The 27409-nt window shown below is 38.9% G+C and overlaps 3 protein-coding genes, 1 long non-coding RNA gene and 1 pseudogene across 5 annotated transcripts; 3 read left to right on the top strand and 2 right to left on the bottom strand.

Moving 5' to 3' along the window:
- Positions 1-9: 9 nt before the first annotated feature.
- LOC103444894 (tRNA dimethylallyltransferase 9-like) lies at positions 10-3329 on the top strand. The gene is made up of 10 exons (XM_070819727.1): positions 10-14; positions 139-271; positions 438-468; positions 733-899; positions 1084-1291; positions 1473-1567; positions 1714-1805; positions 2156-2231; positions 2401-2540; positions 2836-3329. Exons 1-10 carry the CDS (start codon positions 10-12, stop codon positions 2909-2911), a joined length of 1023 nt encoding a protein of 340 aa, XP_070675828.1. The 3' UTR covers positions 2912-3329.
- Positions 3330-4625: 1296 nt separating this feature from the next.
- On the top strand, positions 4626-8020 carry LOC103431524 (malate dehydrogenase, mitochondrial). The gene is made up of 7 exons (XM_008369692.4): positions 4626-5242; positions 5356-5529; positions 5624-5792; positions 6026-6087; positions 6225-6346; positions 6693-6810; positions 7614-8020. Exons 1-7 carry the CDS (start codon positions 5009-5011, stop codon positions 7752-7754), a joined length of 1020 nt encoding a protein of 339 aa, XP_008367914.1. The 5' UTR covers positions 4626-5008; the 3' UTR covers positions 7755-8020.
- Positions 8021-10262: 2242 nt separating this feature from the next.
- Positions 10263-14539, bottom strand: LOC103431511 (transcription factor GTE4-like). 2 transcript variants are annotated; one of them, XM_008369675.4, is made up of 5 exons: positions 12567-14539; positions 12437-12482; positions 12229-12336; positions 12058-12134; positions 10263-10776 (listed from the first exon to the last, which is right to left on the bottom strand). In XM_008369675.4, exons 1-4 carry the CDS (start codon positions 13854-13856, stop codon positions 12085-12087), a joined length of 1494 nt encoding a protein of 497 aa, XP_008367897.3. In that variant the 5' UTR covers positions 13857-14539; the 3' UTR covers positions 10263-10776; positions 12058-12084. The 2 variants fall into 2 exon arrangements, with proteins under 2 accessions (XP_008367897.3, XP_008367904.3); XM_008369682.4 differs by having other exon boundaries at positions 12229-12333; positions 12567-14378.
- A 4485-nt stretch (positions 14540-19024) lies between these two features.
- Positions 19025-20487, top strand: LOC103427356 (uncharacterized; annotated as a pseudogene).
- Positions 20488-23801: 3314 nt separating this feature from the next.
- Positions 23802-24875, bottom strand: LOC139194533 (uncharacterized). The gene is made up of 3 exons (XR_011579472.1): positions 24650-24875; positions 24399-24563; positions 23802-23877 (listed from the first exon to the last, which is right to left on the bottom strand). It is a non-coding gene; the product is annotated as an uncharacterized lncRNA (long non-coding RNA).
- Between the last annotated feature and the right edge of the window lie 2534 nt (positions 24876-27409).

Below are 27409 nucleotides of genomic sequence, written 5' to 3'. Positions count from 1 at the left end.
CCGAGCGCAATGGCGTTCTAGGATTCATATAGCCGACCCCACTTGGTGGGAAAAGGCTTTGTTGTTGTTGTTGTTGAGGAGCCTTTCAGTTGGACAACGTCTCCCTTTGCATTCTATTCTCAACTGGTCTGTTATTAGTAACTGGAACTTGACCAACAAATTTGGTTCATTTGGTGGAATCATTGTGATACTCTTTAATGTTTTGTGTTTTTCTTTCTTTTGGTGCAAGAGGCACCACATCATCTTGTTGGCATACCGCACCCATCTAAAGGTGTGTTGCTAGGTTCGGGATTTTGGATATTTATGTTCTGCCACTTCAACACGTGTTTTATTCTTCCACGTGTTTTATTCTTCAGACTATTCTGTTGGACGGTTTTTTTTTGAGGATGCTAGGCAAGCTATAAGAAGTATTCTTGATAGTGGCCGGGTTCCTATAGTTACTGGTGGTACTGGATTGTACTTGCGATGGTATGTGCCAATATCTTTTTTGTTTTTCTCATCATTTTAAAGTTAGGATGTTTTTTGTCTGATTAAAGTTTGAATATTGAGTACAAATTAACATAACTGGCCTGCCTTGTGAAATAATGTAATTTGCAATGGCATCTGCATGTTGATTGGTGACGTTGCTGAATAAGAAAAACAAAATCTCTGTAATTAAGAGTAATAAGCCTAATTATTTTTCTCTCTACTTTGTGATTGTATTGATAGCATTGATTTTTTGTTGTACACAAGCCTTTCTAGAGATTGCATCTGAAGTGTATTCCGATTTAGAGGACCTACAGAAAAATGACGACTGGGATGCAGCTGTGGAGTTGGTGGTCAAGGCAGGTGACCCAAAGGCTCAACTTTTGGCTGCTAATGACTGGTATCGATTAAGACGCAGCCTTGAGATTATTATGGTTGGTTTGATATGTTTTCTGGTTCTAATATTATGCATTCCTTGGACACAGACACATCAATATCTGGTTAATATATCTGCCTCAATATTCACTCTTTAGTTGAGTTGTTTTGCATTTAGAAGCTTATGTCCCTCCATTTTACTGATGTTGGATGCACATAACATATACATGTTCAGCAATGCAGTCTAGTGGATCACCTCCATCTGCATTTCAAGTGCCGTATGATTCTTTCCGGAAACAGTGTGATGCAAATGACGCTAGTCCTTCAACTGATGTTATGGAGGAAGTAAAATCAAAGGAATTGGACTATGATTTTCTTTGTTTTTTCCTCTCAAGCAAAAGAGTTGATCTTTATAAATCAATTGACTACCGATGTGAAGATATGCTATCAGGTAAATATATTATAACACATCACTACAAATTGATCATTCGCCTTTGAAGTTTCAAAATCAGATCAGGCGATTCATTTGTTTTACACAACCTGATCTGTTAGGATTAGAATTTCAATGGGGGTGAGGTACTTTTTTTTCCTCTCTCTTTCTTTTAATCTGTTTTGTTTTTAAGTTCCTGCAGGAAGTGATGGTATCTTGTCGGAAGCTAATTGGCTTCTTGATTCGGGTCTTCTTCCAAGTTCAAATTCAGCAACCAGAGCAATTGGTTACAGACAAGTATGCAACCGCTATTGTTTATTGTTCTTTAATTATTGAAGCAATGGTTGTCTGATTTTGTTTCATTAAAATTGTGTGACACTGTTTTTTTGGTCATTCTATTATTATCTGTGATAGTAGTAACAGTAAGAAATGTTTGATTTTAGGCTATGGAGTATCTGTTGATGTGTAGGCAGCAAGGAGTTAGTTTTCCAAGAGAGTTCTACAATTTTTTACCTGAATTTCAGAAAGCATCTCGGTAATGCATTTTTACTTCAAATTCATGTGTCAAAAGCCATAATACCATATGCTATGCCAAACTTGGAGACGTTTTCAATGTACATTATAAAAATCGTGTTTGTGGGGATACAACGAAACTAAATTTCAGTTAGTAGATATAGGAAGTTGCAGATTGGATTCTAATTTTGTATTATGATTATCGAATTGTTTTACGGTCTATTCATTAGCAAAGGGAGCTTCCAACTTTCTGTGCGTGTTTGTGTCGAAAACCTGGTGCGACAATGAGAGCTTAATACTCCTCGTGGCTTTGTAGAGTAAGATTCTCACACATTACATTCAGTCATAGAATTTTTTCAATTTCGTGTGCAGAAATTTTGCAAAACGGCAGTTAACATGGTTTCGCAACGAGCATATCTATAACTGGCTTGATGCTTCCAAACCCTTGGTATTTCTCCAATCTTGTTTTCATTATTTGTCAGAAAGAGAGATTTAGCTTTCCGCCCTCCCAGGCATTGTTCCTATATTATTTTCGTCACTCAAAGTTTTGGCTGTGTAAGTTCTTCATTTCCCCAAAGCCTATGAATCGGTGAATTCTTAATGGGCAATTTATGCAGGAAACGGTGCTCGACTTCATTTATGATGCATACCATGAAAACACCGAAAATTTGGTTGTGCCTGAATCACTGAGGATGAAGAAAGAATTAACAAGTCATCGAGAAGTTGCCGAACTAAAGGCTTATCGACCTAAAAATTGGTATGATTTACAAACACTCAAGGCTTGCAGTTAAGTTAATTGTTGACTGTTGGGTTTTTCGTCAAGTCTTAATCCTAGAGGCTTGGCAAGATTATTCGTCGTACTCGTTATTGACATAGTCAAAGATTGTTGTTGCTGACCACATAGTTGAACCACATAAATTTTTTGTGTTATTTGTCTTGGTTATTTTGTTTTTAGTTTCCTGAGTTTGTTGTCTTTCCCATTCGTTAACGCGATATTCACAACATTGACACAGTGGACAAAATACTAAATAGTTTTGTTTATGACACGGAAGGCATTTTATCAGATGCGAAGATTGTTCAGACATTCTAGACTGGATAAGAAAAACACAGTGCTCCAACAACAAATAGGAACTTGATCATTCACTTCATTGAGGTTCAATCTTTGCCAAACCAACCAGTGTTACATGATCATCCACTATTCCACCTGAGTTGTGCTCAGTATGTCTCTGTCGGATCAGAAAATCTCACGAAACAACTCCGGAAAGCTTAGTCTTTGATGCTCTGGCTTAAACCGGTTGTTCATTTCTTAAGGCTCCACCGATGTATCGCTGCAGCCGGCCGAGGACTACATCGCAAATCATTTTGTGAGAACTCATTATTCAACATATGGGATTTCAAAGTCTTGACATTAGCTCTCTGCCATTGTTAAAATAGCATGAAAAGTTTTGAGTTTGATTGTAATTTTGTTCACCACTTAAAATGTTATAAAATTGTAATTTATAGTGATTTGGTGAATAAATCCACAAGATTACTAATCGTTTAACAATGGACAAAGTGCATGTGGTGTAATATCCTAATGGATAAAGTGTTGGATTTCTACCTATGCATTTCGGTACGAAACTCCCTTCTCCATGCGCTGGTCAGGCAGCGGGCAGGAGCCTAGAGCTCAGGTGTCTAGGCAAGGCCTAGGTGGTTTTCTTAATTTTAATTAAATTTATTATCTAACATATAAATAAATGTCTACTTATATTAACAAAAAAAAAAAAAACGTGATTGAAAATATGAGGAGCACGCATATAATGATTGTTGATCTAAGTATTCAACAAGTTTTTTTTTATTTTTATAATTTATTGAAAAAATGAAAGTTATATTTTTTATTTTTTTTTCTAAATAAGAGTCGCGAACTTGGTGGATGTTTAGGCAGGTGTTTAGGCGTCATCAAGAAGCAATTTCTTAATTTTCAAATGCTTAGAAATAGGGCAGTGGCTAACCGCCTAACGTCTAGATAGGGCCTAACGAATTCTAAGCGAGAATTTAAAAAACAGTGATAATAATAAATATTAATTTTTTTTTAAAGTTAACAATGTACAATGAGAGAAAATAAAAGACAATGTAGCAGTGACAAACGAATAATGTTCTCATGTGCTTTTATTTTTTCATCTCCAAAGGGGAAATAAAAGGAATATAGGTTCACTCTCATGCAACTTAAGCGATTATTGCAAAAAAAAAAAAAAAAAAAAAGTTGGCTTTAAATTTTTGATTTTTTCTTTTTCTGAAAACTGAAAATTGAAAGCTCAAAATAGTTTTTACAAATTTTTTTTTTCTTTCAACTTTTAAAAAAGTGAAAAAGAATTTTTTTTCTTTCAATTTTTAAGAAAGTGAAAACTGCAAAATGGATTTTGGGGGGAGGGGTAACTGAAAGGCATGCATTTGCTTCCTTCACCAATCATAATCTTAGTAAGATGGGCTTTTGCATATCTAATTTATTACATACCAAAGAAACCACGGTTGATTTGTGATTATCTTGTGGGGAACAAAGATTCTGATAGTTTTGTTTTTTTTTTTAACGGTTGATATTATCTACGTTAAGGGAGAAGGAGGATCGGCTTAATCTCATAATAGGTTAACAATAATATGGTTTAAATTCGTCATTTATAAGAATCAAACCTAACACCTCTCACTTAGAAACGAAAAGGAATACAGTATTACTAAGTGACAGATTTTGATAGTTTAGACCAATGATATCCCCTAAAATAAGTAATCTTGTTGGAAAATGCAAGAGGAGGTGAAGGACCTTTATTGGAGCCTAGCCGGGCAGTTCAACCCGGGAAGTGCGATAATCAAGATAGAAACCTCGCTCTTAAGTGGATGCCGTAACCCAACCACCAAAGATGTTTGTAACACATTTTGTTACCACAACTGAGTTCCCGTGTTTGAATTGCCCTTTACGTTTAAATTTATTTACTTATTTTATCATTTGTCATAAAAGGTAAAGGACCATGTAATAATTATTTATTATTTGAAGACCTCTTAAAATTACACGTTGAAAATAATATTCAACACCACGAATCCCTAGGAACCAACCATAGATCATAGATATATAGTATACCAATAGCAGGCACGAGCGCTCGATCTGTTGGTTACTTCTTGTTGTATCAGTAGTTGTACTTGCAACTCGCGACACAAAGCTAAGCAGAGAGCTTTCGACACTCCCAAAGCAAGAACATGAGGCCTTCAATGTCCATCGCCAGATCCGTACACCGAGTCGCCCGCCGCAGCTACTCATCCGCCTCCGTCCCCGAGCGGAAGGTCGCAGTCCTCGGCGCCGCTGGCGGCATCGGCCAGCCCCTGGCTCTCCTCATGAAGCTCAACCCCCTCGTCTCCCACCTCTCCCTCTACGATATCGCCGGAACCCCCGGTGTCGCCGCTGACGTCAGCCACATCAACACCAGATCTGAGGTACTCCGAACCCTCTCTAATACTTCCTCTTCGCCGATCGGGTGTTTTGATTCGATCTTAAAATTTTGAACTTTTTTGATTAATTCGGGGATGTGGTGAACGGTGGTGATTAGGTCAAAGGTTACGCCGGAGAAGAGCAGCTTGCTCAAGCCTTGGAGGGAGCCGACGTCGTAATTATCCCCGCCGGAGTGCCCCGAAAGCCCGGCATGACCCGAGACGATCTCTTCAACATTAATGCCGGTATCGTCAAGGGTCTCACTACCGCCATCGCTAAGTACTGCCCCAATGTGAGTATCCCTTTTGTGCCCTTCATTTCTATGAAATTTTTGGAAATCTTGAGTATTTGATCGAATTGGGATGTTGGGTGATTGTTTTTGATAGGCGCTGATCAACATGATTAGCAACCCAGTCAACTCTACGGTCCCGATTGCGGCCGAGGTGTTGAAGAAGGCCGGGAAGTACGACGAGAAGAGGTTGTTTGGTGTCACTACTCTTGATGTGGTCAGGGCTAAGACTTTCTATGCTGGAAAGGCCAATGTTAATGTTGCTGGTATATACATTATTGACTTGCCTTCTAAAAGCTCTGTCCTTTTAGCTATGTTTATCATTTTTTGTGCTTCTGTTTCGGGTTTTTGCAAAAGATTGATGTTCTCGAATCTCAACTTAGCTAGATGTAATTAAAGCATTTCTATTGTTCTTTTTGAGGGGTTTTCGAAGCCGAGTTCTTTTGTAAGATTGCGTTTTGTTCAGTAATAAATAAAGAAAATGGGTTTGTGTTTGCAGAGGTTAATGTACCAGTTGTTGGTGGCCATGCTGGCGTCACCATTCTGCCACTATTTTCTCAGGTATATATCACCTGAATGGTTTAAGGCTTGCAGTTGGATTGTATGAGATTAATTTCGGTGTTTCTCCTGTGGCATCTGCTTTGGTTGGACTTGGCTTAAAGATGTCTAATTTTGTACTGTTCTTTTTAATGTTTTAGGCTACCCCAGCAGCCAATTTGCCTCATGATGTTATTGTGGCTTTGACAAAGAGAACACAAGATGGAGGAACGGAAGTTGTGGAGGCGAAGGCTGGAAAGGGATCGGCAACATTGTCAATGGCGTAAGTGTTAGGATAAAACCATTGCGTGAACACTTTGTTTTGCAAAGATGCTTCGAGTTTATGTTTCATCATTATATGTGCCTATTTTTATATTGAAATTTATATCTCATGTAATGTACAAAGATGTAGAAATGTATGTGGTGAATGTTTCCTAATAATATGTTTTATGTGTTAAAACATTATGGCTCCATAGCTATTCCAAGGTGTTACATGCTTCTTCCATTATGTTGTTTCCCTTTTGTATTCCTCCATTGATTTCTTTGTTTCAATTTTCTATTTTTGTTGGGGAAACAAAGAAAAAGAAATTTATGTTTTTTGCTGGACTAACTTACCGTTTATCTTGCAGCTATGCTGGAGCTATTTTCGCTGATGCTTGTCTGAAGGGACTTAATGGAGTACCCGATGTTGTGGAATGTTCGTATGTGCAATCAAGCATCACTGAACTTCCTTTCTTTGCTTCTAAGGTTAGTGAGATCAACAAATTAGGGATTCATCTCCTCATCTTTGAATTTATTTTTAAGCTTTTAGTTCGTAACTTTCATTTTTCCTCGAGCTATTTTTATTTCTTAATATACCAGGAATTGGATTTACGGATGAGTGCTGTTCAGCTTTAGTATTGCAGTGTGCTACTTGTCATGTCTCCAGATGTGATTATGTTTGTAGTCATGCCTACTAGTCTGTTCCTTGATTGTTTTTCCCTGGTGGCTACCGCCTGGAACAGTTGTGTATAAATCTCTTTGCTAGACGGTGCACTTCCTGTTTTGGCTATTGATGGCTGTTCTGTTTTCACCATATGGTGGTTGAAATATATTAGTTAATAGTATGTCTCAACCATAGTGGTTGCATACATGTCTGCATTTTACATGAGTTAAAAGCTCAAATTGCCATTCAGTACTACGGTCTGGTGGTATTCCTCCTTGCTTGGAAGTGAGAGGTCTTATGTTCAAATCTCGTGAATGGAAAATTCGATACCAAATTAGGCTGCCCATTGTGTGGCTTAGCCAAACTCCCCCTCCCTTTAGTGTAAAAATATCGATGTACTAAAAAAGCTCGAATTGTAACACATGCTCATGGAGGGTAGACACTCAATAGATATAGCATATGTTGGTCAGTTGCATTGCATATCACCGTAATGGTTCATCCATACAATGGCCAGTTTTAATCTTGTGTCCCGTGTTTGTCTAGTTGGTCATGAAATTACTGATGCTATATTTTCCTTTACCTTTCTTGTTATAAGCAATAAACCATACTCTGCATTGGTTTTCAGGTGAGGCTTGGAAAGAATGGAGTCGAGGAAGTTTTGGGGTTGGGTAATCTCTCAGACTTTGAACAGGAAGGACTCCAAAAATTGATCCCTGAGCTCAAATCATCCATCGAGAAGGGTATCCGGTTTGCCAACCAGAGTTAGTGTAATGTATTATTAGTGCCTTGGGGGGTGGGGTTTATCTACCCATCCTGATAGTAACCCATCCAAATTTTGCATTTGTCCAAGTAGTATTGTATTTTCAGTGCTGCCAGCGGCACAGGCATCGGCTTTGCTGTTCTCATTGGAGTAAGCTCTAATAGACAAGGTTTCTATAAATAATTCCCAATTACATGTTATGGGAGGGGGTTAAGTTGTTTGAACTTGAATCATCATAATGTTTCATCGAATCAAAAGTTGATTAGTGGTTACTGGTTAGTCACTGAAACTGGATCGTAATGCTTGTGAGTTGCGAGTCTGATCGTCATCTGTTTTTACCCATAAGGATTTGTGATATTCTCTTCATCTGCCTGTTTCTTGAATGTGTTTACGCCTTCTCGTGGTGCGTAGAGGTGAATATTTCTCATTTCCCTTGTCGCAATTCTTCTTCAAAGTAGTTTTGTGCACCTCGTCTCTCATTGCGTGAAAAGAGGCAAACGACGGGTATGAATGTGTCACCACCAAAGTTTTTTTGTCAGCAATTCACCACGTCGCAAGCCTATAATTGGCAAGTGGTTCACTTTTTGAATGTCGGGTGACGCTTGGGGCTATGAATTGCAAGCTATGAATTGGTTGCAAGAGAGAATCTGTACTCAATAACCTTCTCTTTTAAATTGGTTGTTGATGGTGACTTAGAGGATTAAAAATTGTGTATTTGAAGATTTTGTAGTTAATCCAGGTATTTGGGTGCAAGTGGACAAAGCTGTGTGCGTGGTTTTTAACTAGTTGGGACGCTCCAAATTGCTAAAGAGCAAGGATCCCTCTTGTTCTCGGCATCTGCTCATTTCAATGTGGATTCCATCAAAGGCCGGCGTGACCTCCACAACTACAAAACACAAATTCACCTAAAAGTCGACCTCTTTTTTGTTTCTATTTGCTTGGGCAGACCGGTGTATAGATCTTGGCAAAATTCTACGAAAATTTTACTATGCTTTGGTGTATCTTATACACGGAGATTATTGGTAGCTAGATCTTGATCATTGGGTTATTGACCAAATTCGACGAAAAACCGTTTCATTCAATTTGTTCATAAACTTCTCTAAGACTCCGAGATGTCAAGAAATGTGAAAGGACTAGTGTAAGACGCCTTCATCATAAATCAAGTACGTTTGACGAGTGACTTACAAATTCTAAGGCATATAGGCAAAACGAGGAAGAAGTGGATCACAAAAGTTATACAGGAGGAATTCGAAAATGCACCTCATGTACATCGTAGGAATTTGTAAATGACTACTTTCATGCATTTGTAATGCTCATGTACTGCATTTCTAATCCCTCATATCAAACTTTTCTGATCGAATTCTTCATCACTATGCCTAAATCCCTTTGGATTTTGAAAGTTCCTCGCCCAGAAATAACCCTTAATGTCCTACACATGAGTTTTAGGAAAATGTTGCAAGTTTAGTACGCTTATGAATAAGGATTAATAACACTAAACTGTTGCAAATTTAGGATAAAGTAGTAACTTAAGGTTGTGTTTGGTACTTATGATCGGATAACTCAATCGATTCGGAGCATGTGGAAGTAAAAATTTAAGGTCAATTACTAAACTGTGTCCTAGCTGAATGAATTAGGTGGAATAATCATGAACGGATCCCTTCTAATCACCACAAAATGTAGGATTGGAAGGAATAAGTTACCTTCACGGGTCATCTATCTTCTTCTACCTTATACTCTGGACAAATTTTGGTATTTGGCCTCTAATTATTTAACACTAAACATTCTCAAACATTTACATATTTCCAGCAAACCGGGTGCAAAAACTTTCAACTCCAAAACTTTGCAACTCCGGTACAACTTCCAGATTTTTTTGTACGGAGAAGGCCTAGGACGCTCCAAACAAATGGTAAAAGTGCAACTGAAAAGAAAAGACACTATTTTGAACTTCCAAGGATTTTTATGTTTGAATGAGGGGGCTTTCCCAACAGGATCCTCTCCGGATCATTTTGGTGAGTGTGTCCGTTTATCGTACATCGTGCAGTCAGTTTTGTGAGGCACTGTTTGTATTTAATTTTGAATAAATTTTTTTAAAATGATTTCTGATCGCACGATGTACGATAAACGGATATGATTCACGAATCCTCGGGATCCTCACAAAGAGGATCCGAATTTGGGGCTTTCATATATTTGTGCCTTTCCACATATTCACTTGTCCCCACACATGCCACACAAGCATCTTAACACAACTTGCAACAGAATCTCATGGTAAGAACAAACGTGATGAGTGGGTCAATACATAAAAGGATAAAACATAAAGGACCAAACTGATGAGTTAATAAAACATAAATGATTATTTGTGATAAAAACCCTAAACACGAGAGAAGTTTTTTTGTTATCAATCCAAATTGTGTAAGCATCTACTGGACAGATTGTTTCACATTTGTTGGGTAGGTAACGCCATTGAAATTATATATCAAATGTAAGAGAGAATCTCTCTAAGAACAAGGTTAAATATTAAGTCAGAAACAGACGAATTATTACTTTTTAGTGACGTACTCAAAAAGTGATACATAGTTGGAGAACTCATCAATTCAGTTCGACGAAAATTCTACTATACTCCGGTGTAATCCCCAACCCCAAATTAAATTCTTGGACTACAGATTACAAGACCAGAGTGACCCCAAGACCAGGTAAAGAAACCAGAAGGGTGTGCACTAAGACAAGTCAGAAGCACAACCATTAAAACAACTTCTAACATATCACTTTTTAAAAGGAATTGATGAGCAAGTAGCTTGCAGTTTCCACTCGTACACATTTTTCATACAAACTGTTTCCTGCCATCATAATTGTTCGTTCTACGACTTTCATACAATGTCTTCCCTAAGCAACAACTAATTAATTTACCTTCCTACATCAATATACACCATCGACGAACTCTAATCAGGAGCAGCAGTTAAGATGACCCGCTTTGGATGCTTTGATCTACACCAACTATATCCCAGGTCGAACAAAAAACTTCGCAAAAGATCTGAGATGTCAAGAAATGTGAAAGAAACTTGTGTGAGACGTCTCCATCATAACAGAAGCCACATAACTAGTGACTGACTGAATATGTCATGCATGTACAGAACCACTCAACCTGAATTTTAGGAAACCGTTGCAAATTTAGTATGCTTATGAATCGGGATTTAATAACGTTATCCAAATTTATGCAATTGTCTGTCACTAAAATTCGAATATTTTAAAGATTGTCACATAACTACTGGATCTTATGTGCATTTAAAGATGTCCGTAGCATGCAAGCTCTCTATGTATAATACAAACTCAGAATCCTAGTATATGCATATACACTAACATTTAGAGGTTGTGGCCATATTTTAAAATGAATATTATTGGGGCAACTCGAGTGTTGCTCTCAAACCAGCAAGAGTTTTCTTGATACATGAATGCACGCACATGGACACTTCACCGACATGCACACGAACACACTGCAGTCACACATGCTTATCCATACATATGCAGAAGCATTGTAAATAAACTATGACCATGATATCTTTTCATCATTTGTAACAAAGGAACGCAAATAAGGTTCAAAATCCCATCAGACATTCACAGTTCGAAAAATTTCATGGTAATTGGAGAAACTTCACGAATCCAGTGGATAGCCACTGCAAAACAAAAATTCAAGGCGAAAGCCAAAAATTCAAGGCGAAAGCCTCACTGGTACTAGAGTGATGACAGTTTTTTAAACCGGAAATGTCATGAAATACAGAACAAAGACATTCAACATATTATGGAACGATTTGGGATTGTAAAACTTGAAGAAACAAACAATTTCCCATTGGTCTAATGGAAAGTTAGAGTAAACTACTGTTAGGGCACCCCAAACTTTTTATAAATTGGTCTCCTGCTAATTATTATGATCCAAATAAAATGAAAAACTCTTAATGGAAAAACTACGACGGTCTAACACTTCTGACACATATCTCTGCATTTATTTATTGACAAATTGCCATTTGAGTGGAGAGAAAAACAACGATCATAATTGCTGCAATGACAACTGGCACGATACAAATTATCGTTTAGTTATATTATGGAAACTCAGAGTTCTACTTTCTTTCTAGTTTCCTTTTTAGGGTTTCCAAGATCAAAGAAACTCAATTATAACCAATCATGGAACCCCAAAGATTGAATATTATAATTCCGTTGTTACTATCTGTTCTTGATTCAAGATTTATTCAGTAGTCGACAGGCCAACTTTGACTAAAAAAATAAGAATAAAATCATTAACCAAGATAGTGCCACCTACCTCAACTAAATCAATTCAAGTCCTAGATCAATGATTTGAATCTGATTCAACACCAGAGGAACTTTCATTGTCAGAATCTGCATAGAGTATACCACAATAAATAAACTCTCAACAACATCAAACAGAACTAGGACCTTACATGAATAGTAACAGAAAAACACTGATAATTACCACTTGAAGAGGATTCAGAATCACTCCTTGAACTACTTGATCCACTCACATTATCACCTTGCTCTTCTCTTCGAACCGGGGAAAAGGTATTACTGTTGTTTTCCTCTTCTAAAAACGAAAGAGGAAGTGTTAAGCAAATAGAACGTGATAGATTCAAGAGTGACCTCAACCAATGTGCCACTGATGTTTAAGAGTTAAAATTTATTACCTGCGTTGGCGTCTTTTGCTGCAACTGTAGTGGTTGGTTCTACAGTCTGCAAAGATGATAAGTTAATCATGTATGAGCCAGAAAAACTTAAAAGTGAGAAGCAGGGTAGGGAACTAATTTATTGTCTTACCATCTCCTGGATGGCATCGTCGGGCTCCGCTATTGGTTGAGGACCAAGCTCCACGTTTCTGTGAACTTTGCTCAAGCTTTTTTTGTAATTAGTCACAAACCTATCCAGTTCCCAAAGCGTTTCAGGATCAACACTACCAATGTCCACCTCAATCTCATCCTCTTGCTGAAAAGGCCCTGGGTTCCTCTTCCTAATAATCTTCACAACGTTATCTAGTTTCTCAGAAGGCAAAGTCATAAGGCTTGCGCTGAGCCTCTGCTTCTCCTCATAAGTCATATCCCTTTTGTCGGGGTCCCTAGCTTTTGGTTTCTTTGGAACTGATACCCTACCTGAATGACCAGAACTCACAGGTTTCAACTTGGGATCAACAAGCTTTGTCATAGATTCTGCTCTATCCAAAGTCCTCATATTTGATGCCGGAGGAGGAACAGGAGCTTCAACCTTTCTTGAAAGAGGTGTTGTGAAATTTGAATTATTACCCAATCCATTTCTCAGATTGAGATTATACTCAGCCTCTATATCGGTCCACTTGGCTTCAAACATCTTCAACAATTGGTCTGCCATAAGATGAACATCCTGCTCTTTCGGGTTATACAACATTGCATTATTAAATGTAAGTCTCACATCCTCTGCAAATTCCTCAGGTGTCTTATACCAATTCTCGTTCAGCCTCGTCCTCACCGTGCCCAAATCCATCGGTTTCTTAACAATCTTAAAGTAATCATGAAGACCAAGCATCTTTGCATCAACAGGCTTATTAAACACCCAGCCAAACTTATGCTTCATCAATTTGTCAAGCAAAGCACTACAATTCTTGAACATTTTACTCGGATTCTTACCTGACCTGAACCAGGGCTCTCCCCCACCCCCACCTCTCCCCCCTACATTGGGTTTCAACTTCTTGCTACTCCCCGAAGGCGGTAACTTTCCCTTCCCAATTGGAAACTCAGAACACTGATTTGTCTTCGGCCTCTTCTTCACTATTTCTTTCTCCACAAACTGACCAACCCCACTCTTATTCTCTGCAACCGAAACACTCAAACCCCGATTCAGCCCCGAATCACGGAGTCCTACAGAACCTGCCTCCGAATTGACCCTCTTTGTAGGTTTAACATTATCTACCGCATAATTAGCCGAAAATTGCGATTGACCATACCTGTCACCAAGATCAGCCTCCTTAGCTTCAAGATTCTTCACCAAGCATCTGACTTGCTCGAGCTCACCCATCAGCTTCCCCTTAATCTCTCTCCTATCGTCCTTGGACTGAGAATTCAACCGAATCCGAACCATGTTCCCGAACTTGGCGTACCCACGCGGACCGTCGTCCGGCTCGGCAAGGCCCGGCAGCAGGCCATTGTGGCTCGTCGAATCGTTGGACGCCAGTGCGCCGCAGAGTTGCGTCAGGTCCTGGGGCGGCGGCGATGAGTGGTGGAGGACATGGTTGGGACTTGGACTTGTTCTGGAATAGGCCTTGTTGCTCGCTTCGTCACCTACCAATGGTACTGAAACCAAAATAAGGAAATGCTCCCAAAAACCTGAAATTTGATTTCTTCAAGATTCGCCTGCAGAAATGGAAATTGAATAAAAGCTAAGGTTTGGGGAAGAAAACCCTAAAAGTTAATACATGAAAAACCCTGAGTTTCAATTTTTTTTTTTGTTGACAAACCCTAAATTTCTAAATTTGCTGAAAACCCTAAATTTTGTTCTAGGAATTTGGGACAAAGATTCCTAACTTTAGGGTTTGGCGAAATTGGGGATCATGGGCAGGAAGATGGATTGTTTGCCTTCCTATTTCCATACTCTCTTCATGCCATGTATGGTCATGTTCCACATTAATATTTTATATTAATTTTTTATAAAAATAATAAAATAAAAAATAATAAGAATATAAAATGTTGACGTGGTTTAACCGTGACCACATAAACAAGGAGGGATGGAGAGAGTATGGAAATAAGAGGGCAGACAATCCACCTTCCATGAGCAGGGGAGGTTGTCGGTCCTTTGTGGTGGCAGATAGTGGCTCTCTGCAGTAGTAGTACATCATCTTCGGATCTTTTTGGTGAGAATTCTAAGAATTCGTAAATTGTGTCTGTTCATCGTATATTATGCGGTAAGCTTTTGTCAATTACTGTTTATGTTTATTTTTAAATAAAAATATTTAAAATGATTTTTGATCGTAGGATATACGATGAACGGACACGATTAACAAATTTTCAAAATCCTCACATAAAGAATCCGACGAGGATTCGGAGTCATAATAGTGATGCTAGTGCAATCGGATTCAAGATTTTAAGACCGGTGTTCCTGATACATTAGGCGTTAATGGAATGACAGATTAGAGTCTAGGCAAGGTCTAGATTGGGGGCTAGGCTATTTTTTTGAGGTCCTAGGAATTTCTAGTGAATTTCATAAAAAATATGTGGTGTTGAACATATGGTATAAAAAATATTAATTGCGTAATACATCATCATTTATTAATTAAAATGACGGCATAACTTGATTGGTCTATAACTAAAGAAGGACAAAATAGGGCGATTGGTCTCGTGGGAAATGGAAAGAGAAAGTCTTTCTTTGAACAAGGTTCAAGAACAAAAGAGTCACGATGGTCTTCTATATGTTTCTTTTTGTTTGAAATTAGATTTTTTTTCTTGATTTAAAACTTATGTTGCACAACATATGTACAACCATGGTGATCTTCTCTTCCACCGCCTGCCTAGACTGTTGGGTTGTCCTTGAAAGCCCTCACAACCACTTAATCGGACTTTCGCATGGATGGATATGCCCCTGGTTCCCATTGTGTCGTTTTGTTTGTAATTGTCGTCGTTTTAAGATTTTATTATTAGTTTCACTAGATATTGTTATCAGTTTTGGATAAACAAGTTAAGCTCACTCATGAATAGAGGAGTGAGAGTATCAAGCCCCAGACATGCGAGTAGAAACCCAACTCTATCCACTATATGCATTTAAAATACTAGTCCTTAAAGTATACCATTAATATTTAATTTTAATACGTTACATGGAGGCTAAGCTTAATACTAAATCATGGTTTCCATCATAGTCACTTTGTCACCGTCTTATATATATCCTCAAGTGAAAGAACAAAAAATTGGAAAAGAAAGGGGAGTAGAAATCACTCCCCCTTATACCTCCTACATTTTTTAAGCCAGTCAAACAAAAAATTAAAGGACAAAATTTAGCAGAAGAGCGGAGAACGTCAAGGAGGGTGCGACAATTCCTCGTCAAAATGTACACTTGCAACTTGAAAGTGAAATGTCTCTTGGTACTAGCATAGTGAAATTGTTTTGTATCTGTAAGTGAGATGTCTTAGTTTTTGAATTCTGTGAATGATAAGTTTCAAACTAATTTATTCCTCCCAACCCCCTCAGTGTGAATATGGCTTGTTTGGAAGTTCTTCTAAAATGACTGAAAACGTTTTTAGGAAAAATGTTTTTGGGTTTCAAAAGCACAAGAAGTGCTTCATGCATGTGCTTTTTACAATAAGCACTTAAAATGTTTTTCTAGATTTCACTTGTATTTTTATTAAGAAAGGCCTAACAAATTTTCATTAAAAGTGTTTTCAGCAATTTTATAAGTATTTTCAAACAAACCATATATTGTTTATGCCGTGGGATGAAAAAACTTCCACTCTGAACTACAGAGTTGCCGAGATCTCATCAGGATGGATCATGTGCTGCAGTTACTATATAAAAATGGAACAAGTTCGAGGATTGATCAGGCATCAATGGCCGAAGCCCTTTATTTAATCCCTTGTGAAAAGTCATCGAACAACTTGCACTACCATACCAACTTATAATATAATATCAATCAAACCATATTCTTCATGTAACATCCCACATCGTTCATGGGAGTGGATCATCTAAGCATTATATGTATATTCTCATCTCTACCTAACACGAGACCTTTTGGGAGCTTACTGACTTCGGGTTTCATTGGAACTTTGAAGTTAAGCGAGTTCACACGAGAGCAATCCAAGGATGGGTGACCCACTGGGAAGTTCTTGTGTGAGTTCCCAGAAACAAAACCGTGAGGGCGTGGTTGGGGCCAAAAGCGGATAATATTGTGCTACGACGGAGTCGAGCCTGGGATGTGGTGGGGGCCCGGACTAGGATGTGACAATTTGGTATCAGAACCAATCCCTGGCCGTGGAGCCTAGGATGTGATGGGGGCCCGGACCAGGACCAGGATGTGACAATTTGGTATCAGAACCAATCCCTGGCCGTCGAGCCTGAGATGTGATGGGGGCCCGGACCAGGATGTGACAATTTGGTATCAGAACCAATCCCTGCCTGGATGTGTGACGACGAGGACGTTGGGCCCCTAAGGGGGGTGGATTGTAATATCCCACATCGCTCAGGGGAGTGGATCCTCTAAGTCTTATATGTATATTCTCATCTCTATCTAGCATGAGGCCTTTTGAGAGTTCACTGACTTAGGATTCTATCAGAACTCCGAAGTTAAGTAAATTCGCTCGAGAGCAATCCAATGATGGGTGACCTACTGGGAAGTTCTCGTGTAAGTTCCCAAAAACAAAACCATGAGGGTATGGTCGGGGTCTAAAACTGACAATATCGTGCTACTAGGAAGTTCTTGTGTGAGTTTCCAGAAACAAAACCGTGAGGGCGTGGTCAGGGCCCAAAACGGACAATATCGTGCTACAACGGAGTCGAGCCCGGAATACGGTGGAGGGTTGGGTCAGGATGTGACATTTCATCAACAAAAAATGTGAAACAAACCAAAACTTTCTTTGAGAGATTCTTAGAAATGGGATTGAAGCACCAAGCTCCCAAACCTTCCTCCAAATTCTTCTCTTTTAGATATTCAACAATTTTCACATTGATCCTACTCTTCACATCCTTCTTCCTCTTCCTTGCATCCCTTAGGAATGTTCAAGAACCGTTTTTTTCGGGCCAATTTTCCCCAATTCAATGGTGATCTTAGATAGAGTGGATCTTCTAAGCCTTATATGTATATTCTCATTTCTACCTAGCACGAGGTATTTTGGGAGCTCATTGGCTTCGGATTCTATCGGAACTCCGAAGTTCAGCGAGTTCGCGATAGAGCAATCCCAGGATGGATGACCACTGGGAAGTTCTTGTGTGAGTTCCCAGAAACAAAACCATGAGGGAGTGGTCGGGGCCCAAAGCGAACAATATTATATCACTGCGGAGTCTTCACCGTGCCTTCTGACAGGAGGGCACAGTAGGACATACATGAAGGTAACCTTCATGTGTATTTTGCATCCAATAATCATGGCTCTGTTAACATCTTTTTAGCATTTGAAATTTTCAATAAAGCCAATGCGAATACGGGCGTTTGATTATGTGCACACCGAGAGCGTTTCGCTGCCGTACTGGTGTGCGAAAATGGTGACGAATGTGGCTGTCACTTGGCATGGGATATGGTACGAAATTATGCACTCCAAGTTGCTGCAAGAGCTTCTTTTGATTCCGAAAGGGGGGCAGCTGGCAGAGCCGACAGCAGAGCTTCACGAAGCAATGCTGAGGCTCGTAGAGGAAATTTGATTCTTTAGAAGCTACACCCAGCACATATGCATAAGCAGTAGTGACGGTGAGGTTCTAATTAACATCTATCATGGTTTCCATCATAGTCACTTTGTCGCCGTCTTATGTATATCCTCAAGTGAAAGAACAAAAAATTGGAAAAGAAAGGGGAGTAGAAATCACTCCCCTTATACCTCCATTTTTTAAGCCAGTCAAACAAAAAATTAAAGGACAAAATTTAGCAGAAGAGCGCAGAACGTCTAGGAGGGTGCGACAATTACTTGTCAAAATATACACTTGCAACTTGAGAGTGAAATGTCTCTTAGTACTAGCCTAGTAAAATTGTTTTGTATTTGTAAGTAAGATGTCTTAGTTTTGAATTCCGTGAATGATGAGTTTCAAACTAATTTATTCCTCCCAACCCCGCAGTGTGAATATGGCTCGTTTGGAGGCTCTTCTAAGATGACTAAAAACGCTTTTAGGAAAAATGTTTTTGGGTTTCAAAAGCACATGAAGTGCTTCATGCATGTGCTTCTTACAAGAAGCACTTCAAGTGTTTTTCTAGGTTTCAGTTGTATTTTTATTAAGAATAGGTCTAAAAAATATTTTCACTAAAAATACTTTCAGCAATTTTTAAAGTATTTTCAAACGAGCCATATATCGTTTATGCCGTGGTATGAAAAACTTCCACTCCGAACTACAGAGTTACCGAGATCTCATCAGGATGGATCATGTGCTGCAGTTACTATATATAAATGGAACAAGTTCGAGGATAGATCAGGCATCAATGGCCGAAGCCCTTTATTTAATCCCTTGCGAAAAGTCATCGAACAACTTGCACTACCATACCAACTTAATATAATATCAATCAAACCATATTCTTCATCAACAAAAAATGTGAAACAAACCAAAACTTTCTTTGAGAGATTCTTAGAAATGGGATTGAAGCACCAAGCTCCCAAACCTTCCTCCAAATTCTTCTCTTTTAGATATTCAACAATTTTCACATTGATCCTACTCTTCACATCCTTCTTCCTCTTCCTTGCATCCCTTAGGAACGTTCAAGAACCGTTTTTTCGGTCCCATTTTCCCCAATTCAATGGTGATTTTAGAGATGCTAAGTTGCCTTGGAACCAGCTTTGTTTTGGACCGACATACGAAAAGCTCAAGCTCGCCGTCTTCTCCAAGACGTGGCCTGTTGGCCCGACTCTAGGCGACATGGAGCGCCATGCTTCGACTTTGTACCATAAGCTTGCTGCCCGAGGCCACGAGATTCATGTCTTCACCGTGCCTTCTGACAGGAGGGCACGGTAGGACATACATGAAGGTAACCTTCATGTGTATTTTGCATCCAATAATCATGGCCCTGTTAACATCTCTTTAGCATTTAAAATTTTCAATAAAGCCAATGCGAATATGGGCGTTTGATTATGTGCACACCGAGAGCGTTTCGCTGCCGTACTGGCGTGCAAAAATGGCTGTCACTTGGCATGGGATATGGTAGGAAATTATGCGCTCCAAGTTGCTGCAAGAGCTTCTTTTGATTCCGAAAGGGGGGCGGCTGGCAGAGCCCACAGTAGAGCTTCACGAAGCAATGCTGAGGCTCGTAGAGGAAATTCGATTCTTTAGAAGCTACACCCAGCACATATGCATAAGTAGTAGTGCCGGTGAGGTTCCAGAGAAATGTACATGTCATACTCAACGGGGTTGACGAAACAAAATTTACCCAGTACCAAGAAGCGGGTGCAGCCTCTCCATAAATGGGGGTAAGACTAGCCGACATTCACCTCTCCCAGACCCTACGTAAAGCGGGAGCCTTATGCACTGGGTACGACCAAAAAGCGGGTGCAAGGTTCCGCGAAAAACATGCAGTGCCTTCCAATGCGAGCATTGTGATGGGAGTTGCAGGGCGGTTGGTGAGGGACAAAGGGCATCCGCTTCTCTATGAGGCCTTTTCTTCGATTGTGAGGCGCCACCCCAGTGTTTTTTTACTTGTAGCAGGGGCAGGTCCTTGGAGAAGAAGGTACGCAGAATTAGGCCCAAATGTAAAGATTTTAGGACCAATGGAGCCTTTTGAGCTGTCTCAATTTTACAATGCGCTCGATGTGTTTGTGAATCCAACATTGAGACCTCAAGGGCTTGATCTTACATTGATCGAAGCAATGCATACTGGGAAACCAGTTTGAACACTGAATTATCCAAGCATTGTTGGGACTGTGGTTGCAGATGAAGAATTCGGATACACATTTTCGCCCAATGTCAAGTCTTTCGTAGAGGCATTGGAGTTGGCGATTAGAGACGGATCTAGTGTGCTGAAGAGGAAAGGCCTGGCTTGCAAGAAATATGTGGTTTCAATGTTCGCTGCAACGAAAATGGCATCAGCATACGAACGCTTTTGAACCAAGTCCGAGGAAGCTTGCCAGTGAAACCATAGTCACCAAACACAACATCAGCTACCCCTTGGCCTTCTGTTTCTGGAAGCCAAGCTGCAACAAGAGCATTGATCATTAAAACATAGGGTTGGATCTCAACAGGATGGTCAGAGATGATGTAACAACACATTTCACAGCCCTCCAAACATTTGTGGTGGTGCTCGGGTGAAGACCAGCTATTGTCGAATCTAAGCTGTCACCATAGTTCTCTGCATACCGGTGTTCTCCTACCACAAAAATGGCATGCGAAAATTCATTAGATTTCACGAGGTCAGAGTCAGGATTTTCGTTGTAGACTACTTCGGTTGTAGGATCCACTGTGTTCTTTATGGCACTAATAATTGTGGTACCTGTTGAAGAAAAATAAGTATGGCTACTTCCTATATTACCAATTGGTTTTATGGTGGAACCTCAATTTCATCATCATATAGCGCTTGGTAGATATTTTGGTCCTGACAGATCTTATAGGAAACATGTCTTAGGAGGACATTATGTTTCAAACAACAGAAAGAGAAGGCTCTCAATTTACCTTCAGTGAGATCATTGTCGCTTGCTCCCTGCCGCTCGATGGTCCACCCGCCACACTGATATCCAAGTTTATCTGCATGACTGCCGACTTCTGTGAGATCACTGGCTTGTCAACGGATACTCCATTCTTTAGCAGCACTAGCAATCTCCTCACAGCTTCCTGAATCAAATTTTCTAAGTTCCTGTGAACGTAGTAACGCGAAAAAATCATTTTGAATTATAACAATACAACATTCCCTAGCTGATAAATAGAATTTATTAAGGAAATCCTTTATGGAGTTAAAAATCAAACCAAAAGGACAGTTGGAGACTTGGAGTGAGATCAGATCACCGGCAGCCGGTTGTGGCACGGTGAATTCAAATTTTCAAAATAACAATAGTACTAGGGATTGTCATATCTTTGAGTGCTCAAACGATCAAAGAGTTGGCCAACTCGTAACAACACACAACCATGTCATCTGCTACATCATTTGGCGACTAAGATTTGAGACATGTTTTGGAAACTCTAGCGTTATTTCTCGCAAAAAAAAAATACTCCTAAGTTGGCTAATGATGTTGGGGATCTGGTCCTCCAGGCGCAGGTCTCTTTACGTCACCAAGAAGAAACCTTCAACGAAAAAACTCATTTTTCGGTACATGAAACCCAAATTTACGAAAAAAGATATTGCTATCAGTTTTATTGGGAAGAGTTGAGAACACGAGAGAAAGACGTCCCTCTGGCTCACTACAAGCATCGAAAGAATGATCATGAATGGAAGCAACAAGAAGCTTGCCCTCAGAAAACTAGGCATGCTGAGCAGTGAAAGGCTTACAATGGTATGACAACGACTGTCAAATTAGCTTTGAGCATAATATATATGGTAGCAACAAGCAGCTTGCCCTCAGAAAACTAGGCATGCTGATCAGTGAAAGGCTTAAAATCGTATGACAACTACTGTCAAAGAAGCTTTGAGCATAATATATATGGTAGCAACAAGCAGCTTGCCCTCAGAAAACTAGGCATGCTGATCATTGAAAGGCTTAAAATCGTATGACAACTACTTTCAAAGTAGCTTTGAGCATATATATATATATATATATAGATTGAAGCACAGAGAAAGTGGGAGAATCTTTCTTTGAGGTCTTTGATTAAATATAAATTGCTCTCATATCATGCGTAATAGAATACTGCAAGAAATGGCTGTCTTGTCTGATATGAAGTTACATAAACACAATTTGTTAAGTCACTCCAAATCACACAGATCTGTGTCTCTCCTCTCACTGACTCTCATCACTTCGTTTTTTCGTCACAGCTACCCATTCCCTTTATCTCTTAGGTCACCACAACCCCAGACGAAACACAAAGACATAAAAGCCTTTCGGCTTTTCGCACGTCCAAATAGCAGGAAGCAAATGGATCTCACTGACACTGCATTTTACGGAATATCGTTCGAGGGGCGATGCCCTTTCCCCGGCCTACGTAGTCTATGGTTTTGGATGTTCTAATTAACTGACCCAGCCGAAACCCTTGTCCCGATTCCCAAACCGAAATTTTCAGGAATCCCATTTTCAATACCGATCCCAAACCAAATTTTCGGGAATCCCGAAATAGTTTCGGGATTTCGGGATAATTCGGGAATCCCAAAATGGTTTTGGGCTTTTGGACTAAATTTGACATATTAAGCTTTTGGGCTAAAATTCAACCTTTGAAAATTTGGGTTTTTGGGCAGGCTGCCAATCTGCGGCCCAATGCCAATCTGTTGTTGGACTAAAATCTGCAATCTGTGCAGTCTGCAATGTGAATCTGTGCACAATCTGTGGCCTAATCTGTGCAGTCTGCAATGTGAGTGAATCTATGCACAATAGCTATGTGATCTACCTATTTAATTTCTACTAATAGCATATGTGATCATCTGCCTATTCAATTTCTACTACACATGCATGCAATAAAAATAAATTAAGTAACAAATCCAAAAGCAAAATAAAATAGTTACAAGCCAAGGTTTTTAAATAAATAAAGTAACAAACCCAAAAGCAAAAAAATTAGTCACAAGCCAAAGTTTCAAAATAATTAAGTTACAAACCAAAAGCAAAAAAGCAAAGCTTAAAGTTATTGTTGGCCTCTTCGGCCCTTTGATCTTGTGGATGCTTATGGTTGCTCCCTTCTTGTTGGTACTTGTACTATTCCTCTTGATGTAGATGGTTGAGCCCTTCCCCTTGATATTGATGGTTGAGCCCTTCCCCTTAAAATGGGTGGTCGTGGAGGTAGTGATTGATATAAACATCAGCCCAACATCACTACCAAACAGTGAAACAGATATTCGGAAAACTTGCAATAAAAAGAAAGCAACAGTTACCTCAATCCTCTAATCAACAACCTGGTAGGTATACCATGGTGCAATCAAGGCTGACAAAAAAAATACAACTAATTAGATACTAGCATCAAACCACGGTGCAATCAAGACACACTATCTTTTAACGAAAATTAGGAGATGAGCAGCTCACCCCCTGACGGGTTGAGCAAAGTTGCACTCAATATAGAAAGGCAACAAGTTAAAAGAAATTTCATATACCATTTCTCATCTCATGCACATCCCTCTTATTTTGCAGCCATTAGGATGAACAATTAAAATAAAATCAACGATCACGATAATAGGTGCAAAAAACTATGTTTGGTATGTGAGTAGGATAAGTCATCAGTCAGCTCCCACAGTGGAGAAAATAAAAGGTACAATGAGTCATATCTTGAAGAACTATAGAAGACAATTACCCAATGCACGGCCAGGAAGAATTTCTGAAAGGAGGTGACCAGGCACCGAACCAGCTCCAAGAGCAAACATCAACACAAACCTGCAAAAATCATTTCATAATCTAGATTATCATAACAACCACACACCCAAATCTTCTATGCATATTTGCTTTATAATCTCAAAGTCATTTAAATATGGCATGTGGAAGTATAGATATGCATGCACAATGCATTGAAGTAAAAAATCTAGGCAAAATGGCGCATCAAATTATATGTTATATTCACTCAAATGTGTCAAATTTTTACAGTATCATTAGGCAAGAATTGGGTTTAAATATAGAAAAAGAAAGAAACCAGAATGGCTAACTAAAATGAATTCACTTATACCCTTTTAATTATCCCAGTGCAAGACCCATTTAAAATTTTTCATTTCACTTTCTATCAACTACTCAGTGTTCGCTATGAATGAAGGTAGGAATGGAATTTCATACTACAGTGAGAAAAATTAAATAGAAGTGAACTCTGCAAGATTGTTGTGAAAAGAAGCGAACTCTGCAAATAAAATTAATTCCAAACCCTAAATGAAGAAAAAAATTAGATTTCAAAACACTAAATTAATTACCTAATTTGGGATCGATAGTTCTGTGACTTGACTTCTGTGATTTGTCTGTGCGAGAGATCGAGAGAGAAAGCGATGGTGTGGCGGTAGTTGTGTGGTGAAGGAAGGCTGGAGTGGAGAGTCAGAGACGATCGGTAGTATGGAGATGAGGGCTCAGGGGCTCATGGTCTCCAGCCAATTCCAATCCCAATTTGAATCTAAAAATTGAAACCCTAATTTTATAAAATGCAAACAAATTCAAGAGATTGACTTACCATGAGAGAAGACGATGCCACGGTGGTTGTGGTGGAGGTGAGACCGTGAGAGAGATTGTAGAGGAGGAGGAGTGGTGGACGCATAGCGGGCCGGCGACTGAGAGAGAGACCACCAACCGAAGATACGCAACCAAATTTCTTCGAGTGAGAAAAGTGAGTTTTCTTACCGCAGGGAGGCCTGTAGATGAGGCTCAGGCGCTGGAGATGAGATGAGGGCACTCGGTGAAGGAATGGAAACAACGGAAGTGAAAGTGAACTGTGAAAATGAAAAGTGAAATGGGAGATCAGAGTCAGACCTAAAAACAAATCAACGATACAGATTAAATCTAAAACAATAAATAATTTTCTTATAATTAAAAAATAATATATATATATATAATATTTATTTTCGGTTCAGTATGGGAATACCGAAAAAATGGAGATGCAAAACCGAATCCCATACCGAAAATTTCGGGAATTTTGGTTTGGGATCGGGATTTTTTCGGTTTGGTTTGGGATTTTTGGGATTTTTTTCCAGCCCTACCCAACACAAGCGAAGAGAGATATGAACATAAACCCTTGTAGAATAAGTTTTCTGGAATTCACCAGAGTTTGAGAGAAAACCCAAAAGGAAACAGCCACGACTTAAATAGGCCATGTTATAAAACTTTTGGACAACTCAAAAGGCTTAGGAAAATAACAAAAGTAAGTGATATTAATCAAACCACAAACGAAAAGTCCGATTTTTATTACAGAAATTAAAACGCAGTTTTGGTAGCTTAAACGTCATCGGATGACTAAAATTCATCTTATATCACGGCACAAACGTGAGTTTGAACGGCAATGTCATTCCCTCTCCACAAAAGGTATCATAAGCTCAAACCAAAGCTCGGACACCATACCAACGAATTCCCAATGCGTCATTTTATCTTCTGACGGTCTATTTCCTTTTCAATCCACTCAGCCATTGTTCTACATAATTAACTATGGTAAGGCTGCTTCGCATATTGCTTATCTTAGTGTACGTAATTCTTAGGTCTTGCTTAATTATGTTAGAGCTTCTACACACATATCCAATGTGTCATGTGAATAAAATTCACACCTATTTTCTATAATCCAATTGCATATTAATATTTTTGTTCCTAGATGAATCTTTTCCTCTGTAATTGTTGTGTCTTTTTAATGAAGTTATCTTTAACAAAAATAAACAAATTAAAAATACAAAGAGAAAACTGTTATAAAATACAAACAAAAATAAAAGTTCTTCAAATAGTTGTGGAACTATTAGAGGCATGGCAAATAAGATATAAAAGGATGACACAAGAAGGCAGAAAAGGTCAAAGAACACATCATTCAAGGAGGTCAGATAATCACGTTTTGTCTAGAAAGATAAAGCTAGTCGTTAAGGTACAACTTGGATATGACAATCAAGGGACTCGTGCATGAATATTGGATAAGTACCAGAGCACCATGCATGGGATCTGGATCCTCTCCTGAGCTAATGGAGAGGATCCTCCTGATCAAGTGTTATGAGCCGTTGGATTTTCATCTAACGGCTATAATTATTATAACTTTAAAAGGACCCACCTGTTTTTAGCCGTTGGATGAAAATCCAACGGTCCACAACAATTGATCAGGAGGATCCTCTCCATTAGCTCAGGAGAGGATCCAAATCCCCATGCATGAATGATACACCGAAAAATCAATCATTTCTTCTGGTTTAATTTTAGCTTATAAGGTTTAATTTTAGCTTATAAGTTAATATGATTACATCCATCTCTTTCCATTTTTATTGAGATACTTAAGGTGCTTATCGATTCATATTTTAAGTTTTTAGTTACCCATTAAATAACTTTCATCAATGCCAATATCTACTTTGTTTTTTTCATCCTTGAAATGATTTTTAAAGTTTTAGGCAATAATTCACAAGAGGATATATAACCGAATTATTATGAACACACTTTTTTGGCTAGTTGACTTAACCTACATATGCATATAAATTTATTAAGCTTACTATAGGTTTGACATTTTCTTCTCATTACAAGCAATATGGCTAATTTAAGCTATACTAAGAGGGAGAAAATGGTTTGAACGTCATACATAGTGCATTGATAGAAAGACTCTATCCATCAATGCAATCTACTGCTTACAATTTCAGGAATCATCTATTATGATAAAAAAAAGCCTTAATTCACACCGCACCTTATAATTGGATATGTGAGTGTGCAAAAGTGTTTGAATTAACAAAAGTGGAAGGTATGGATGACATTGTGTGTTGTAGTAAAATTTAAGGACGACATTAATTGATCATCAACTTGAGGACTAAAATAATAATTTTCGGTAAAATTTAAAGATTATTTGTGATGAAAATCCAAATATAATTAGGATATATGTCAACTTGCTCTATTCACAAGGCGGTAGTGTTAATTACTTTCCGATTAATGGTAGTTTAAATTAAATGAGTCCAAACAGCCTTAATTTATAGGAGTGTTAAGCCAACCACGTCCACCCACTTAAAAGTGAAAATATTATTAACAACTTTGTCCGAGAATGGCCGTAAGGACCTGAACAATAACTAACAATATTTTGCCACGTAAGCATTGGTTTTTCCCATTAAAAACTAAAATAGAAGAAAAGAAAAACAATAAAAGTTCAGAAACCCGCCCACCCCCCATTGCCACTGTTATAACTCCGACAAGTACACACCCACACGCCTCCCTTCCGACGGCGTCGATATCGGCTCCAATCTCTTTAACTCTTCCCCTTTCCCCTTCTCTCATG

Source organism: Malus domestica, chromosome 03 (assembly GCF_042453785.1).
Source record: "Malus domestica chromosome 03, GDT2T_hap1".
Lineage (NCBI taxonomy): Eukaryota > Viridiplantae > Streptophyta > Magnoliopsida > Rosales > Rosaceae > Malus > Malus domestica.
This window is presented reverse-complemented; position numbering and strand designations above follow the sequence as displayed.

Excerpts from the sequence above, each read along its gene's own strand:
- LOC103444894 (XM_070819727.1), top strand. Across the intron at positions 469-732 it reads ACTGGATTGTACTTGCGATG|CCTTTCTAGAGATTGCATCT; the intron begins GTATGTGCCAAT and ends GTTGTACACAAG. Across the intron at positions 1,806-2,155 it reads GAATTTCAGAAAGCATCTCG|AAATTTTGCAAAACGGCAGT; the intron begins GTAATGCATTTT and ends TTTCGTGTGCAG.
- LOC103431524 (XM_008369692.4), top strand. The coding sequence starts at position 5,009 with ATGAGGCCTTCAATGTCCATCGCCAGATCCGTACACCGAGTCGCCCGC. Across the intron at positions 6,347-6,692 it reads TCGGCAACATTGTCAATGGC|CTATGCTGGAGCTATTTTCG; the intron begins GTAAGTGTTAGG and ends TTTATCTTGCAG. Across the intron at positions 6,811-7,613 it reads TTCCTTTCTTTGCTTCTAAG|GTGAGGCTTGGAAAGAATGG; the intron begins GTTAGTGAGATC and ends ATTGGTTTTCAG.
- LOC103431511 (XM_008369675.4), bottom strand. The coding sequence starts at position 13,856 with ATGGTTCGGATTCGGTTGAATTCTCAGTCCAAGGACGATAGGAGAGAG. Across the intron at positions 12,483-12,566 it reads ACGATGCCATCCAGGAGATG|ACTGTAGAACCAACCACTAC; the intron begins GTAAGACAATAA and ends TCATCTTTGCAG. Across the intron at positions 12,337-12,436 it reads AGCAAAAGACGCCAACGCAG|AAGAGGAAAACAACAGTAAT; the intron begins GTAATAAATTTT and ends TTTCGTTTTTAG.